The sequence below is a fragment of the Populus euphratica genome, unplaced genomic scaffold (genome assembly GCF_000495115.2).
Source record: "Populus euphratica unplaced genomic scaffold, PopEup_1.0 scaffold512.1, whole genome shotgun sequence".
Lineage (NCBI taxonomy): Eukaryota > Viridiplantae > Streptophyta > Magnoliopsida > Malpighiales > Salicaceae > Populus > Populus euphratica.
Genome location: NW_011500393.1, coordinates 114,322 through 129,821, shown reverse-complemented (window position 1 = coordinate 129,821; position 15,500 = coordinate 114,322). Strand labels below are relative to the sequence as shown.

The 15,500-nt window shown below is 31.0% G+C and overlaps 3 protein-coding genes across 4 annotated transcripts in view; 2 read left to right on the top strand and 1 right to left on the bottom strand.

Annotated features, from left to right (window-relative positions):
* The window catches only part of LOC105114370 (pteridine reductase 1-like), a 4,756-nt gene extending 3,485 nt beyond the window's left edge, over window positions 1-1,271 (top strand). Inside the window, exons 4-5 of one of the 2 annotated variants that reach the window (XM_011010890.1) lie at window positions 6-25; window positions 734-1,271. In XM_011010890.1, the coding sequence (XP_011009192.1) occupies window positions 6-25; window positions 734-1,012 (299 nt within the window). In that variant the 3' untranslated portion in view covers window positions 1,013-1,271. Of the gene's footprint in view, window positions 26-733 lie in introns of both variants that reach the window. The other variant, XM_011010891.1, reaches the window with a different exon arrangement.
* Window positions 1,272-4,856: 3,585 nt separating this feature from the next.
* LOC105114369 (probable WRKY transcription factor 75) lies at window positions 4,857-7,045 on the top strand. Its single transcript, XM_011010889.1, has 2 exons — window positions 4,857-5,381; window positions 6,824-7,045. The coding sequence occupies exons 1-2, from the start codon at window positions 4,999-5,001 to the stop codon at window positions 6,999-7,001; spliced, it is 561 nt and encodes a 186-aa protein (XP_011009191.1). The 5' UTR covers window positions 4,857-4,998; the 3' UTR covers window positions 7,002-7,045.
* Window positions 7,046-12,496: 5,451 nt separating this feature from the next.
* LOC105114368 (uncharacterized) lies at window positions 12,497-13,966 on the bottom strand. Its single transcript, XM_011010887.1, has 2 exons — window positions 13,671-13,966; window positions 12,497-12,773 (listed from the first exon to the last, which is right to left on the bottom strand). Exons 1-2 carry the CDS (start codon window positions 13,820-13,822, stop codon window positions 12,701-12,703), a joined length of 225 nt encoding a protein of 74 aa, XP_011009189.1. The 5' UTR covers window positions 13,823-13,966; the 3' UTR covers window positions 12,497-12,700.
* Between the last annotated feature and the right edge of the window lie 1,534 nt (window positions 13,967-15,500).

Here is a 15,500-nt window from a genome sequence, read left to right as displayed (position 1 = left end):
AGCAGGAATACAGCAATTAGTTAGAGTAAGTAAATGCGTTGGTATTTAATCATATTTATTTTTGTGTCTTCACTGTTATGCTGGGGTCCTGGGCCATGCACCAATGCTCATTACTGTAAGGATAAAAGTGTTACTGTGTTAGGATGATTAAGACCAGCACTGCTGGTTGAGGTTGTAAGGAAAGAGATTATGAAACTAAATTTCATAGAGTATTTGTGTTTGATGATAATGATGGCCAATTTCATATCTGTGTTTTTTTTTTATAAGATCAGTTAGATTGGTTTATCAAATGAATAATTGATTGAAGAAGCGTCCTGTTAATACAGATGGATTGATTTAGTTTCTTTAACTTTGTTCTGGATAGCAAAATGGGTTTATTTGGCTAGCTGTCCTAAGCAATCCCTTTTAAATGGTAAAACAGAATTCTTTAAGTTGGACATGAGTACCTAGGAAAAATTGCATCCACTTTGTCAGTTTAGGTTCAAGATCGTGAATATATCTCATCTGTCCTCTTCTGATACATCATATGTGTGCAAGTCATGCAAAGTAAAGTTACCGCTTCATTGAATGGACTTCAAAGTTTTGCTTTCAAGCATCTTTCGAGTTCAATCTTGAGTAATGGCGTGGAGCATAAATGGTTTGCATTTCACACACTGTTGATGCATTGTTATTTTTTTCATATCATGAAAGAGCAGAAATTATTAACACTGACATTTCTGGTTATTGCTTCCAGCATTCAGCCATGGAGATAGGGAAGTACAAGATCAGGGTTAATGCAATCGCTCGTGGTTTGCATCTAGAAGATGCATATCCTGTGTCAGAAGGGAGGGAGAGGGCTGAGAAGTTGGTGAAAGAGGCAGTGCCAATGCAGAGATGGCTTGATGTAAAAAAGGATATTGCATCAACCGCCATCTATTTAATAAGTGACGGTTCAAGGTACATGACTGGGACAACCATTTTTCTTGACGGGGGCCAGTCCTTGGCTAGGCCTAGGATGCGCTCATACATGTAGGACTTATTTCTGGTGCAAAATCTGGATCAAGAAGAGAATCATGTGTTGATCCAGACAATCAGTGAAGCAGCTGGTCACTTGTGTGTCTCGTCCGAGCGAGTTTGATCTCCAGGTAATATGGACTTCTAAGTATATTTGGAACTACTCTCATTCTTCACCTTAATTCATTAGCTAGTGCCATTTGCGTCACATCTCTTGCTCTTCTCTCCAGGCCACCTAATAAACTTGAAATAAAATAGCATAAAACGGATCAAAGACAGAATTTCATTTTTCTGTTGTTCTTTTATGGTTCTGCCTCCACGGATGCCTTAACAGGCAACTCCGCAAAATATCAGCTGAGAAAACTGACTGCACTTTGTTAATAGAGAGAGCTCCATTCAACCATCGAGAATTGTTAAGACCATTAATACACAGGTCAAGTTGGGACAGAAATTCGACTTGATTATATCATTCCCAGCTTTTTTCCGGGGATTGCACGAGTGTCTCAAGGTGAGTACTGACTTTTGAGATTTACTTTTCCTGTAGTCCATCAACCGGGAATTGGAGCAACCTGTGGTGATCTGTCATCTGTCCTCAAATCTCACTTCTTCAAAAGAACGGCTAGTCGGCTATCTAATGTTCAATATACGGTCAGAGTTTGGAATGATTAAGGTTAGACTAATTTTGTGCCACCCTCTGGAAATTTCAACTGCCCCTTGAATAGGCAGTGGTGGTACTGTTCATAAGCATTAAGGTCAGACAAACAAAGAGCATCTTCTGTATGTATAAATGATGACAATCTCTGAAATCGGAAGCCAGCGAAGAAGGTAAGCGCTACTCCATTTCGCCATACAGATTAATTACTGGCTTCAATCAACCTCTAACAAAACAAAAATTTAGTTGCAATTATCCTTTGCTATCACGCATAGACATTGATGTCATGATAACACGCGATATTGCAGAAACACAAGCAACGTTGCTGTACAGCACAGAGTGGAAATTCCAAACCTAATCCGCACGTCCTTGTGATTTCGTGCTTCATTTAAATTAGTATGGAATCAATTACGCCACACAATGTTATCAATGACATGCTGTAAAATGAGTATGAATTCTAATTTAAAAAATTGATGATAACATTAACATTATTAGATTTAATGGAATAGATACATTCTATATTATAATATCTAAATTAAAATATTTTTTATGAAAAAATAATAACTACACTAAAAATATTATCATTGAAAAGTTAAGTTAAATTATATATAATTTTTTTAATATTTAAAAAATCATGACATGTTGTTAGATGATGTATTTGATCTTCAATTATAAATCAATCAATTATTGAATTGATAATAAATAAAATTATTTAATTTATTTAATTCTAGTTTATTTATGATTATGATTTATATTTGAACATATATATTATAAAAGTAATGTGTAATACATATCAAGAATTATTTATCAGAAATTAAATTATAATAAGAAATCAAGTATGACTTGATTGCAAATAAGTTTCTAGATTGCAAATAAGTTTTAGAAACTGAAAATAATAATTAATACAAGAGAAATTAATTCTAGACTTAAACGAGATTTGATTATATATAATTTAAAAATTATCCTAAAATAATTAAATAGAATATTATAACTTATATTTTATGCGAAAAAGTGAGTTGTACAACAATATAGATTATAGTACAAAAAAACACATTTGAGAATGTAAAAAAGAAAGTCATACCCAAAATTATAGTTTTTCAAAAACAATATTAGTGATTCTTGCTGTTTTTTATTCAAGGAACCATATATCATTTTTTGAAATTATTTCTTAAAAAATATCAAACTAAATTTTAACCGCTACATCAACTTTTACTCTGTTCATTTTAAAACAAGAACCGGGCTAAAAAATCACCAACATGTTTATGCTATACCAGGTTCAATGACACTAAACAAACTGTGGGCAGCGAACAACAAACTAGTGTTCACTGTTAGAACAAAACCAGAACAGCTAGTTTGGTTTAATAGTTTGTGGGTGCACTTTGTGCTGCCCCCAGTACTCACAGGTTCCAATATTCCCTTAATAAGAGGATGCCTATTATGTCAAAATTAGGACATTGCACGCCGCAATAGGAGGGTTTGATTTCTGAATCTCATGCTACGAAAATGCCTTTGATTAATTATAGGATGAGCTGCCCAGATACTGCATCCATCCATATGTTCTTGATGGAAGCAGTAAGAGTCACGGGCCCTCCAAGGCAGTACTGTTACTAGATCTCTGTGTGCATGTTCATATTAGCAACAAACCGTTGGAGTTATTAATGATACATCATGAAGATTAATCAAATCACATGATTTCATACATACTAGATAGCATGGCGGCGCACCACGGTGGGTTTATAGAGTAAATATATTTAGTGATGGTAAAATTATGAATCATTACTAGATAAATAGTAATAAAAACTAAAATTACAGTGAAGTTAATATTTGAAATATATTTAGTGATGGTAAAATTATGAATCATTACTAGATAAATAGTAATAAAAACTAAAATTACAGTGAAGTTAATATTTGAAATATATTTAGTGATGGTAAAATTATGAATCATTACTAGATAAATAGTAATAAAAACTAAAATTACAGTGAAGTTAATATTTTATAAGAAAAAAAATTATGTTGATGATAAAAAATTTATAAATTAAATAGAAAATCAGTTATAACAATCGACATTATTTTATTAGGAAGTTATAATGTTTTCTCTATAGCATTTAACTTTTTTATTAATAAAAATATAAAATTATACAGTAAATTCTCAATAAGTTTAATATTAAAAAAATAAAATTAATAAAGATAATTTTTAAAAAAATCATAACAAAAAAACAAAAAAAAAAAATCATATAGAAAAATATTATTTCAACCCATATTGTTTTATCAAAAAGCTATAATTATAATTCTCAATAAGTTTATTTTAAAAAATTAAAATTGACAAAAATAATTAAAAAATATATAAAAAAATATTATAATAATTTATAGTGTTTAAAAAAAATTATAAAATTACATTTTTAAACAACTTAAAAAACAAAAAATACTATTAAAAAATCATGTAAAAAACCACCGTAAAACTTCAGAAATTTCCCCGACATGTTCAAAGAATTTTGTTAATGTTGCGGCCGCCAGATGCATGCACCACGAGGGAAATTGAATCACTTTCATGGAAACTACGGGGGCAGCATGCGCAGACAGCAACCTTCTGCACCCACCATGCATACAAAAGCCTAAATAATGTTATAACACGTGTGGTCTTGCAATAATCAGTCCTGCCAACCGCTGCTCAGATATATATTCGGATTGAACTGAGATTAAATTTATTTTTCTAGTGATTAAAAGATACTATTATTCCACATCAGATATTGCATTTACAAAACTTATTTTGGGATGCTCTGACTCCCAAATTTGAATTAAGAAACTTGATCATCAGATTTATTCCTCGCTTGCTACATTAGCTTGTTGAAGAACATCTGACATTGCATTTTATCTGTGGTTTGCATCCAAGAAGACAACCTTTTCCATGCCTGTCGATGCAAAGTGCTGTAGTTGAAAATCAATATCAAGCGAAACCTGGTTTAAACTTAAAATCAATATGGGTCGGTCAAGATATTCTTTCAAGCAATTAAATATTTATCATACAAATTAATGTCTTATTCATGATGATGAAGCCGCCTTCATTTTCCACCATACTTTTCCTAATCAACCAGCTAATGAAACAGCTTAATTTCTTTTCACCTTGGAAGAATTTCGTGCCGCTTACGACACCATTATTTTTAAATACTATTTGGATTTTTCTCTTATTTCAATATATTAATTGATTGAAGGTGTAATTTTGTGGTTTCTAGCCACCAAGCCGCCTCTCCTTTTTATATTAGCTCTCAACCCTTTTAGACCAACCCTTGTTCTTTCTTTCACTAGCTCCTTCTTTTCTTCCTTCAACTTAATTCTTTATAAACTTCGGTTTTTCCATGGAAAGGTTCCAAATTTTATTTCCTTTTGCGTCGACAAGATCATCGGACCATCCTGTCTCTTCAAGTATGACAGATAATTCTCATATTCTTAGTGATTTTAAAGCTGATAGTACTTCAAGTGGGTTCTTGGGATCGAAGAAAGAAAGTTATCATCTAGTACCAAGAACATCATCCGAAATTAATAAAGACCTTAACTCACAAGGTGCAAGAGTTGGTATTGGGTCTCCAACGGAGCTAAAAGCAGCCAAAAAGAAAGGGGAGAAGAAGGTTAGAAAGCCCAGATATGCTTTTCAAACTAGGAGTCAAGTTGATATACTTGATGATGGTTATCGGTGGAGGAAGTATGGACAGAAGGCAGTGAAGAACAACAAATTTCCGAGGTACTATCGCTCTCCAAATTAACTTCCTTATATAATTTCCCCCTTTTTTTTTAATATATATTTTTGTTAAGACTACATAAGTATGCCTGCGCATCCGATCGAGTTATCACTATCAATTCCATTCTGCGGCTTGGCCGAAAAGCAAAGTCCTTCTGGATCTCCCACTCGATATGGTCAGGAAGTGTATAGGGAAAATCTTCCTTTCAGATTAGGGTTATGGATGAGAGACTTTGAAACCTGGATGAATTCATTAGTATTCATGTTGAGAAAAATATCCTCTTATAATCCTTCGAAGTAAGAATGTTGATCTCTTCTGGTCCTTTTTAGTGATTAGTGGGGTTTAGGGTTTCTCCTTCCTTAATTTTGCCGAATCGTCTTCTTCGCTCTCTCATAAATAGCATCCTCGTAAGACGAGAGGAATTGAATAATCAAAACGAATCGCAGGGATTGCAGATTTCTTTCGTTTTAATTAACCAAACCTACTTTCTTTCGACGTATGAATATTTCTTGATTTGTGGTAAATCTAGTAGAAGAATGGCGCCTTTCATTGACGTGTCTCTACATGCATTTGCACAGTTTCTCGAGTTAAAGATGTTTATCAAACCCCATGAAGAGTTTTGATCAACAGTTATATATACTTCATGAAGAAGGTCGTCTGTGAAACTTAAACCAAATCTTGTATTAATAAACGTAAACTTACATTCATTCCTTACCTAAGCTTGAAATGAAACTATGCTGGCACAATCAAGAGCAAAGGAACTTAGCTCCCCCAGGATATTTATAGAGATGAGTGAGGCAAATAATAGTAACAAATCATGAGACGAGGTAATGTCAGGCACCTACAACTATAAATCTCCAAACAAATTTAAGTTCTTAGATTGAATGGATAGAGAGATGAAATCTATACTTTAGGACCTCGACTAACACCTACGTCAAGATCTTATGATATATTACTTATTACTAGGTGCACATATTTCTTTCTTTCTTCGTCCTTTTGTGTCGCTCGTTTGAATAACTACATGAACCGTGCCTTTAACGCGGCAGGGTTTGATTTCAAGTCTCCACGGATTCCAGTAATTACTTTACTGCTCTAATTAACCAAGCAACTTTACTTTGTTACACCTTGAAATAAAACCATACCATAATTGAAGAGTTGCTTTAGTTAGAATATAACGTTTTGAACCTCTAAGTATCAAGAAAATAAGGTTGAGCTGGGTGCGTAAATATTTGGATTTTTCACAAGTTTGTTTTTTAGCTGGTTACAAACTAAAGAAAAGTCTTAAACCCGAACTCACCTGGAAAGAGATCGAGGGTATGCACGCTAGTTGAGCTACGAGCTCAATTTGGCTCTATATTTATTTATTTCTTCAACAACTCTTTATTATAACATCAGCATGAACCATTTGAAGAAATGTGTACTGATTGTAATTTCTCATTTTCAGGAGCTATTACCGATGCACTTATCAAGGTTGCACTGTAAAAAAGCAAGTCCAACGCTTAACCAGAGATGAGGGCGTTGTCGTGACCACTTACGAAGGGATGCATAGCCATCCTATAGAGAAGTCAAATGATAATTTTGAACATATATTAAGCCAGATGCAAATCTACACTCCCTTTTGAAGTGATCAAGGTTAAAATCATGTCTGCTTTTGTAAGGAAAAAAATCTAAATAGATAATACAGCAAGGAGTGTACTTTATATGCTAATAAGGTTGTATTCATATATATATATATATATATATATAGTAATGGCAGAAGATCATAATTAAAAGTTCTGAAATTATGTTTTTTAGTTGATGAATATATTGTGATCGGTAAGTTTTCTGTATCTTCTCTTCGTTCTTTCACATTGATGGGATTGTATGATGTATAAATGAAACTCTGGTATGCTCAACATCAATGGACGAGTCGAAATTACTGGTACTCTATCTCCCTTCTTTATCTCTCCCTTCATGTTTCTTTCCTTTTGTGTTGGTGGTTTTGGAATTTAACCTAAAAATGAAGGAGAACAATAGATGTAAAGAAAAATTAACTTGTGCTTGTCCAATTACAACAAATTACTCCGTCTATCATTGTCTCAGTGCTGGGGGATTCACCATTTTTCTTTCGTTTATTAATTTGATATAAAATTATTACATGTCTTTTATATATATATATATATATATATATAAAATAATTAATTACTATATAACAAAAGTAAAGTACACACATTCAATAAGTCTCTTAATTTCCCATCATATTGTGCATATTATCTTCTTTTTTTTCCTTTTAACAATCTTTCTGCAGATGAGTACAATTTAGCAATTTTAGTATAACTTTGAATTTGAATACGGTCCACATGTATCCTAAGTGGCATTCAACACACACATATGTATAATTCTGTGAGTCTTTCTTCTCTATAGCTAGCTTCAATTTTTGTACATTGTATATCTTCATAGATTTTCATTAAGACTATTTCATTTTGTAGCTAAGTAGGCAATTATCCACGTGTTGAGTAGATTGACACAAACTAAAAAAAATATTTTAAAATTTTAATCTTCCATACATTTGGCGCTTTCCCTGAGAATAAGAAGATTGACAGGGTTTTATTGATTGAATAGGGAATTGAACCAACGAACTCTTATCAGAACACTTGCAATCCTTTCAAAATAACAGAAATTCAATAAAACCATAGGAAATGATATATCATTCTACATGACAGTACTAAAATCAAAATTATTAATTCAATTTAAAATTTTAAATTATTGGTAAGACTTCAAAATATAAATATTTATATAATTTCTTAATAAAAATAATTTTAAAACTTTTTAAAATATTCAAATATCTTATTTGCACATAGAGTGCAGCAAAGATAAAAACACCCAACCTCGATATGTCGTAACCTTTAAAGATGTATAGATAATTTTATCACATAATTTTACTAAAAAAATAATTAGTAACATAAAGAATATAAATTATATACAATTGGAAAACTCTAATATTGTAATTAACCATAAAATTGATAGTAAAAAAATCAATAAAAAAAAATACAATTGCACTCTTTTTAAAGTAAAATAAATTCAATAAAGCAAAAATAAATGACATATCATCCTATGGGATAGCACCAAAAACAAATTAAATCTTAAACTAGAAAAAAAAGAGAGAGAGATACATATCCAAATCTTAAACTAATAATATTTAAATTAAAAGATATTTTTCTGCTTATTATGATATTGCAACACAATGGTCTGTTTTAACTTTCTATAGTAGTCAACTTTAAACTCATTATAAATCATTCCCTTAATATAAATTTCATTGTTATATGCTTTTTTTGTACTTTGAACATGCTCTTCAGTATAAAATACATGCCCATTAATGAAATACTTTTTTTTTCATTACCCGAACTTAATAAATTCAAAGCAATACTAACATTTCCTCTTAATTGATAAACCTAGTGCATGAATTATATCTCTATCATAATTAATGAGAAATGTATAATAAAATTAAGTATCTCGAGAGATAAAAATAATTAAATAGTTCTTAATTGTGTCTTAAACCACGTGAAAAATCATTCATTTTATAAAAAAAATTTAATATTTAGTCAATTGTAAGTTTTGGAATAATAAAAATTAATAATATTGCCTATAAAGAGTTCAAATCCTTATCTTCTTTATTTTATCTCATCTCCTGATCCAAATCCTTATCTTCTTTATTTTATCTCATAACCTCCTGATTTTCTCTTATATTTTAAATTCACAATTTATTTGAGAAATGAAATTAAACTCTCTCTCTTTATTTGTTTTAGTTCCTTTATCTTTATCTGATTAATGTTTTGCTCCCTAATTCTTTTTTTGAACGTGGGGTAAATCTCTATTTACAATTTTTCCAATAAAAATTTATCAAAAAATGCATTTTCTCCTGACTTTGTATAATGGGTTATTCTCTAGTAAAATACATCTAAGAGTAAAAAAAAAAAATAAACATCTAATTTTAAAATAATTAGAAATTTTAAGTAGTCTTTAAAATTTTAAATAAGAAATTGATCATATTAAAGAAAAGATAAACATCACCCTAAAACATTTCATATTAGATAAATTGTATTATTCCTGTCTTTAATAATAAAAATATTTATTGTGCTCCACTAAAATTGGTATAAATTAGTGTGTGCATATTTGATTAAAACAAATAGGATCATTAAACCTAAGACAATTATTTGGGACCTAGGTGTTATAGAATCGGGAGGATGGTGAATAACAAATAAAGCTTTGAACTCATTTTTTATGTTATGTCTAAAATAGATCCGTCACTATTCATTTCCAATAGGTTTTTTTGAGGTCACATTGACCCAACCTAACTTTTCAAAGACAGACCTGTTAAGTGATCATACTATACTCCTCATGATGAACCAAAATCAATAAAAAAAAGATTTTTTTTGTAATAATAAGCAAATAGCAAAGTGTAGAAAGAAAAGTGACCAGCTGTTTCCTCATATAATGTTATTTGGTTAGCGTGATCTTAACTTGTCAGGATATTTTAGAATGATTTTTATTTTTTCTTTGGTATAATGAATCCAATACTAGAGAATGTGTACCAAATCAGTCTTACGTGTTCATGTTATACTTAAATTTACATGGAGATTCCTTAATAATCTCTCGAATATTTTTCCAGTGGTTAATAAGATTTATTCAATTCCTTGACTTTTTAGATTTAAAACTTGGTGTGATCATTACTTAAAACAAATTTTCTCTTCAATATATCAAATGGGTATGAGAGTGAAATATTAAAATCATTTGAAAAAAATAATTAATTCTTAATGTCATGAAAACAGTCAAAATACATCTTATCTTCAAAGTAATAAGATAAAAAGTCCACCTATAACAACATATAAATTCATAATCCCAGTTTTTACTGACTCGTACGTGGAGCATAGCCATTTTTGGCTCTAGGCAGTAGATGACCTACCATTTGTTATCTCTGCATTTAAAACAATTTAACCTTCATCAAATTAACAAACAGAAACTCAATCTTTCAAAGTTCATTAGTGTTTTTGTGTGTTATTATAAAATCACCAATATATTATTTCATTTGTGTTTGTGTGTGTGTATTAAAAATTCACCAATAATTTAAAACTATAAGATTGACTATTATAAATTTAATACAATATCAACATCAAAACTTTTAATTGGCTATGCAAATTCTAAATTTGCTTAAAATGAAATAATAAAAATAAATAATACTAAATATGAAAATAAAAAAAATTAAATCAAAACAAGTTTTAAAAAATATATGATATTTAATATTATTGATTTTCACTGCATAATTAAACGTAATATTGTTGTTTTAAAAGAAAATGCTTTATTTATATAGTTTTGTTTTATATTATAGCTAACACAACTATACATTCACATGCATTATAATAAAGTGAAGCTCTCTTTCCCTTCTTCTTTTTCTCCTTTTCTTGTGAAAGAGAGACATGGGAATTTCTTATACCATCATATTGTTTCAATTTCTAAATATGCACATCAATTATTATTGTTTCTAGGGCTATTCTGACATGTTTCCTTTGGGCATATATACGTTATTAACAAGTTAATTTGTGGAAGATGAAGTTACAAGAGCTGTAGGGATTTTAACCATGAATATTTATTTGAAAGGTCAAAATTAATAACCTTTAATTAAATCAGAGTAATATTAAAACAAAATGAGATTTTTAGCCATCCTTTTCTATCCATTAATAACAATAAAGATCTCTATATATCCTTATATATATATATATATATATATATATTTGGGTGTAAACTAAGGGCACCCCCATGCAATTAATCACGTACAGGTGTTTTTTAATGGATAAACGCTGTTGTTATAGCTATATGACCTTAGGAAACTCGAAAGAAAAACCCTTGATTAAAGAAAGAAAGATACATAAGCACGTGTGTCTCATTGTTTTTCTCTGATGGTAGGCGTGTACAGTAATTCATAATGCAAGGGGTTTGGCTGAAAGCCACACAAGTCATCAAAATTCATCTAATTATAATTCCCAACCGCCAAATAATTTTGATTTTTCTGACTCCAAAAACAGAATAAAAGATGCCAGTCCACCTGACTTGACTGCTTGCTCTGTTCATCTACTCTCTTTCCAATCTGCATATTCTTCACGCATTCCTTTCTTTAATTTTTTAACCTTAGTTCCGGCCTTCTAGATGATTGTGAATACTTTTTACTTGATGATTTTGTTGTCTCGACATTATAAAATCAAAGGAGCTGCTGCGGTCAATTCGTCAACTTAAATTATGCTCTCTACATGATTTGTGCATCTTGTTGCATTCCATTTTGATCCATCCAATTCTGCCAGGAGGATAAGTTTCTTGTTTAGATTCTAAAGAAACCAACATTGACTACAATGGAATGTTTCCTGCAAGTCCATTCGGTGATGCTTCCTCCAAAATGGGTCCTCATCCACCCCTCCAATACTGCAGATGGACTTTCTGGCAACAAGATTCTATTTATCTTGCTACCATTAAAGTCGTCGTTTTCCTTCAACCATGAACACAGCAGGTGGACTTTCTGGCAATTTTATAGAATATTTTGGAGTGAACCTCCATATTTCAAACAGCTTATTTGAATAGATTTCAAGTGTTGACTGGGGCTAGGTTCTGATCATTACATGGTAAGCACTTACGCAACTGAGCTATGGATGTCCAAATCAGAAGACAAGCCCCAAAAAACAAGTTATGGCATAGTCTTTATAAAACACAGCTGCGATTGACCAACTATATATCGACGTCATATCTTGGAACAAATAAGAGGAAAGTTATGGCATAGAACAGGCCACATGCATGGAGCAATGCAGGGTGAAGGAAAAAGCTTTTCATGTCAAGGCACTCTATACTCCCTTTTCAATCCATATGCCACGAGCACAAATAAAAAACTGAATTAGTTTTGGTTGTATGTGAGGCAGTAATAGCCAATGCCTAATGAGCACGTTCAATGATACAAGCATCCCCTTCCCTTGTAAGAGGCCTCAGGGTTAATGCCTCTCCCTAGTACACTGAAAATAAATCAACAGAAGAAATAAACTGATGATCCTCTGGTAAACAGAATTGTCAAAATCTAATGGGAGTTTTGGAAGTCATCAAATAAATGGTGAAGCCGAACAAAAACAGAACTTCCATTACCAATATCATCAGTTTGGTAGATACATATCAACATACTAACCAGAAGGATAAAACAAAATCAAGTTTGGAGTCTTTGAACATCAATTCTTGACTTTAACCAAACCATCATATTCATGGAATTAAAAGGAAAAATTAGCAACACTATACTCGATGTAAGGCAATAGTGCTAGTCCTCCTTGGGGATGTCCTTTCGAGGTACCTTCGATTTCAGTTCCTTAGGTGATGCCTCTTTTGAAGCCCTGAAATAAGATACATCAACAGCCTACTCTTGCGTACTAAAACATGGAGGAAAAGACTCCTATCAACATGGTATACATAAGCCAAGCAATAAGCACATAAAGAGTAAACAGGTGGATAATAGCAAAGCAAGATTTTCTTCATTAAACAATAACAACAACACCTGATTTGATACTACAATTTTGTAGTTGTCCAGATTTCTTATAAACAAATCCTATAAATGGGTTTTGCTTTTGATCATGAATTCATATCAATGTTTTAAACTCCTTTCTGGCGAAACAATCTAGTTGAGATTCAAAGACAAAATTGATCTATCAAAAGAGGCTAAAATGGCAATGCATCTGCACTGCAACTGGGATCATTAGAATCTGGTATAATTCCATAATTTATGCCAAATTCCAAGCCTTCGACAAATGAAAGCCAAGAGTTAAGGAATAGACCTGACAAGGCTTATTGCAGTTGATAGCCAAACCCTGCTTCGAACCCGTAAGCGTCAGCTAATCTGCTATCCAAAACTTGTTCCAAGTTATAAAACCCCAAAACTAGACAGACATTTTTGTCAAGAAAACCCATTCTATATCTTGAAAATTAAACACTAACAAGAACAATCACACAATAATCCCAAAAGTATATTCAAGTTCTTAGAACAAAAAAATGAATATAATTTGTTTCAGTTCATCAAATTTGCAGCAGAACAACATCCAATCTAAACATTAACAATACGAAGAATCTAAAAAATTTATTATGATAAAAAAGAACTAAATAAGCCCATCACAATCAGAAATCATTCAATTCGATAAAAATTAATAATGATTATCATCACACTTTATTACAGATAGTAGAAACATCATAATCACTTTTAGTCATAAAGAGAGAGGGAGGGGAAGGTGAGAGGTTACTTGGAAGCGGCGGCGGTTTCTTCTTCGAGCCAGTGGCGGATATGCTTGACGTTGCGTCTAAAGATAGTAGCAGATTGCTTCACATCGCTCCTTAGTAAAAGAATCACAGCACTTACACCAGCTACAGTTATAATGAAGTTTGTCAAACCCATTATGCTTTTGCTTCTAAATTTCGTAATTCGAAGAAAGAGGGTTTATCAATAGCTGATGCGAGGGTTTTGCTGGGTTTCTTGTCGAGGAGGTGTGCTTAGAGAAGACGAGAGAGAGAGAGAGAGAGAGAGAGAAAGACCTCGAGCAAGCAGTTGGATAGGAGCTGGACGGGTTGTATTGGGCTAGGGCCTGGTTTCAGGCCTAATAACTGATTATGTTATGGTCTGGATAATTGGGCTTCAAGTTGGCCTTACAGTACTCAAAAACTCTTAACCTTTTTTCTTTTTTTCTTTCTTCTAATAATAAATCTACTACTACTATTATTATTTTTATTTATCAATCTCTTACCTTAGTCCCATATTTTTTAATTATTTAAAAATTATGGAACATATTTTAATTAAAAATATCTATTAAAAAAAATGACTTAATTTTTTTCTCAATTTGTAGACTCTTAAATTTTAGGATTGAAATGAAAGCATTGTGAAGATTTGTTGAAAATAAAAACCTTCTTTATTTATTAGATTTTATTTGGTGAAGAGTTTTCTTTCCTATGAACCTACGAGGGTATAAAAACATATCATTATAAAATATTTTATCATAAGATGATGCACATTAAATATTATTTGTGTACTTATTGTGAAGTTTTTTTTTCTTAAAAATAATATTAGGTAGCGAGAATGCATGTCAAGAAATAAAAAAAATATGAATTTTTTGATAACTATATCATTATGTTATAATAAAAAAATTTACAAAGCATTTTTTGACAAAACTTGGTCAACTCATATGCATAAGATCAAGAAAGTTTTATTCATGATATGATAATTTTATTGTAATAAATATGATTTCTCAATAATAAAAAAAAAAGTTAAAGAAACATCGTATAATAATGTAAATTTCAGTATCTAACTGGGCCTATATATGATATTTAGAAAAAAAAAATTGTTATTGAAAAAGTGTATAAAAAGATAAGTAGAAAATAGGTATTTTAATGGGTTTTTCAAAAATAGTTTGGAATAAATACAAGAAAAAAAAATTATCAACATCTGATCAAAGGCTTTATGATTAAAGGGGTTGATTTCAAAATAGTTAAAATTTCTTAGTGATAATATGTAACAAGTTTTTTTTTTTAAGTACTAGTCAAAAGATTTATTAAGAAAATAACTAAAAACATAATAGTCTAACTTACATAAGTTTTACATTGATTAGTACTTAAAAGTGTATTTTTATCAAGGTTTTATATTATCATTTTGCACTCGAAGTATCAATAACTCCTTAACTAAAACATGTTTTATAATAATGTATCTAATAATATAAGATACCTCTAATTTGTGGTAAATGTTCATTTTAAATGTAGGCTTATAACATAAATGAAAGGATTAATTGATGACTTTAAGAACTGAAATTGAAAGGACAAAGAAATGACCAAACTTAGAAAATAGATGCCGGTGCAATCCAAACTGGAACACTGTTCGATAATTGGGTCATATTTGGAGCTATAGATCTCAGATTTAGGTCTACTTTATATGGATGGAAAAGTAAGATATAGGCCTATGACACGACTAAAAGATTGATGTCTTCTCCCAAGTGCAGGAGTGTCGAAGTAATAAATAACCCGGAAAGACCGGGGTCGAACCACAGGGAGGTTAATTGTAAAAATTAAAAATAACAAAAATACAACAA

What these genes read in the sequence shown, in the direction of transcription:
- LOC105114368 (XM_011010887.1), bottom strand. Translation starts at nt 13,822, where the DNA reads ATGGGTTTGACAAACTTCATTATAACTGTAGCTGGTGTAAGTGCTGTG. An exon ending in GAAACCGCCGCCGCTTCCAA is followed by an intron (nt 12,774 to 13,670) that starts GTAACCTCTCAC and finishes ATCTTATTTCAG; the next exon opens with GGCTTCAAAAGAGGCATCAC.
- LOC105114369 (XM_011010889.1), top strand. Translation starts at nt 4,999, where the DNA reads ATGGAAAGGTTCCAAATTTTATTTCCTTTTGCGTCGACAAGATCATCG. An exon ending in AAGAACAACAAATTTCCGAG is followed by an intron (nt 5,382 to 6,823) that starts GTACTATCGCTC and finishes TCTCATTTTCAG; the next exon opens with GAGCTATTACCGATGCACTT.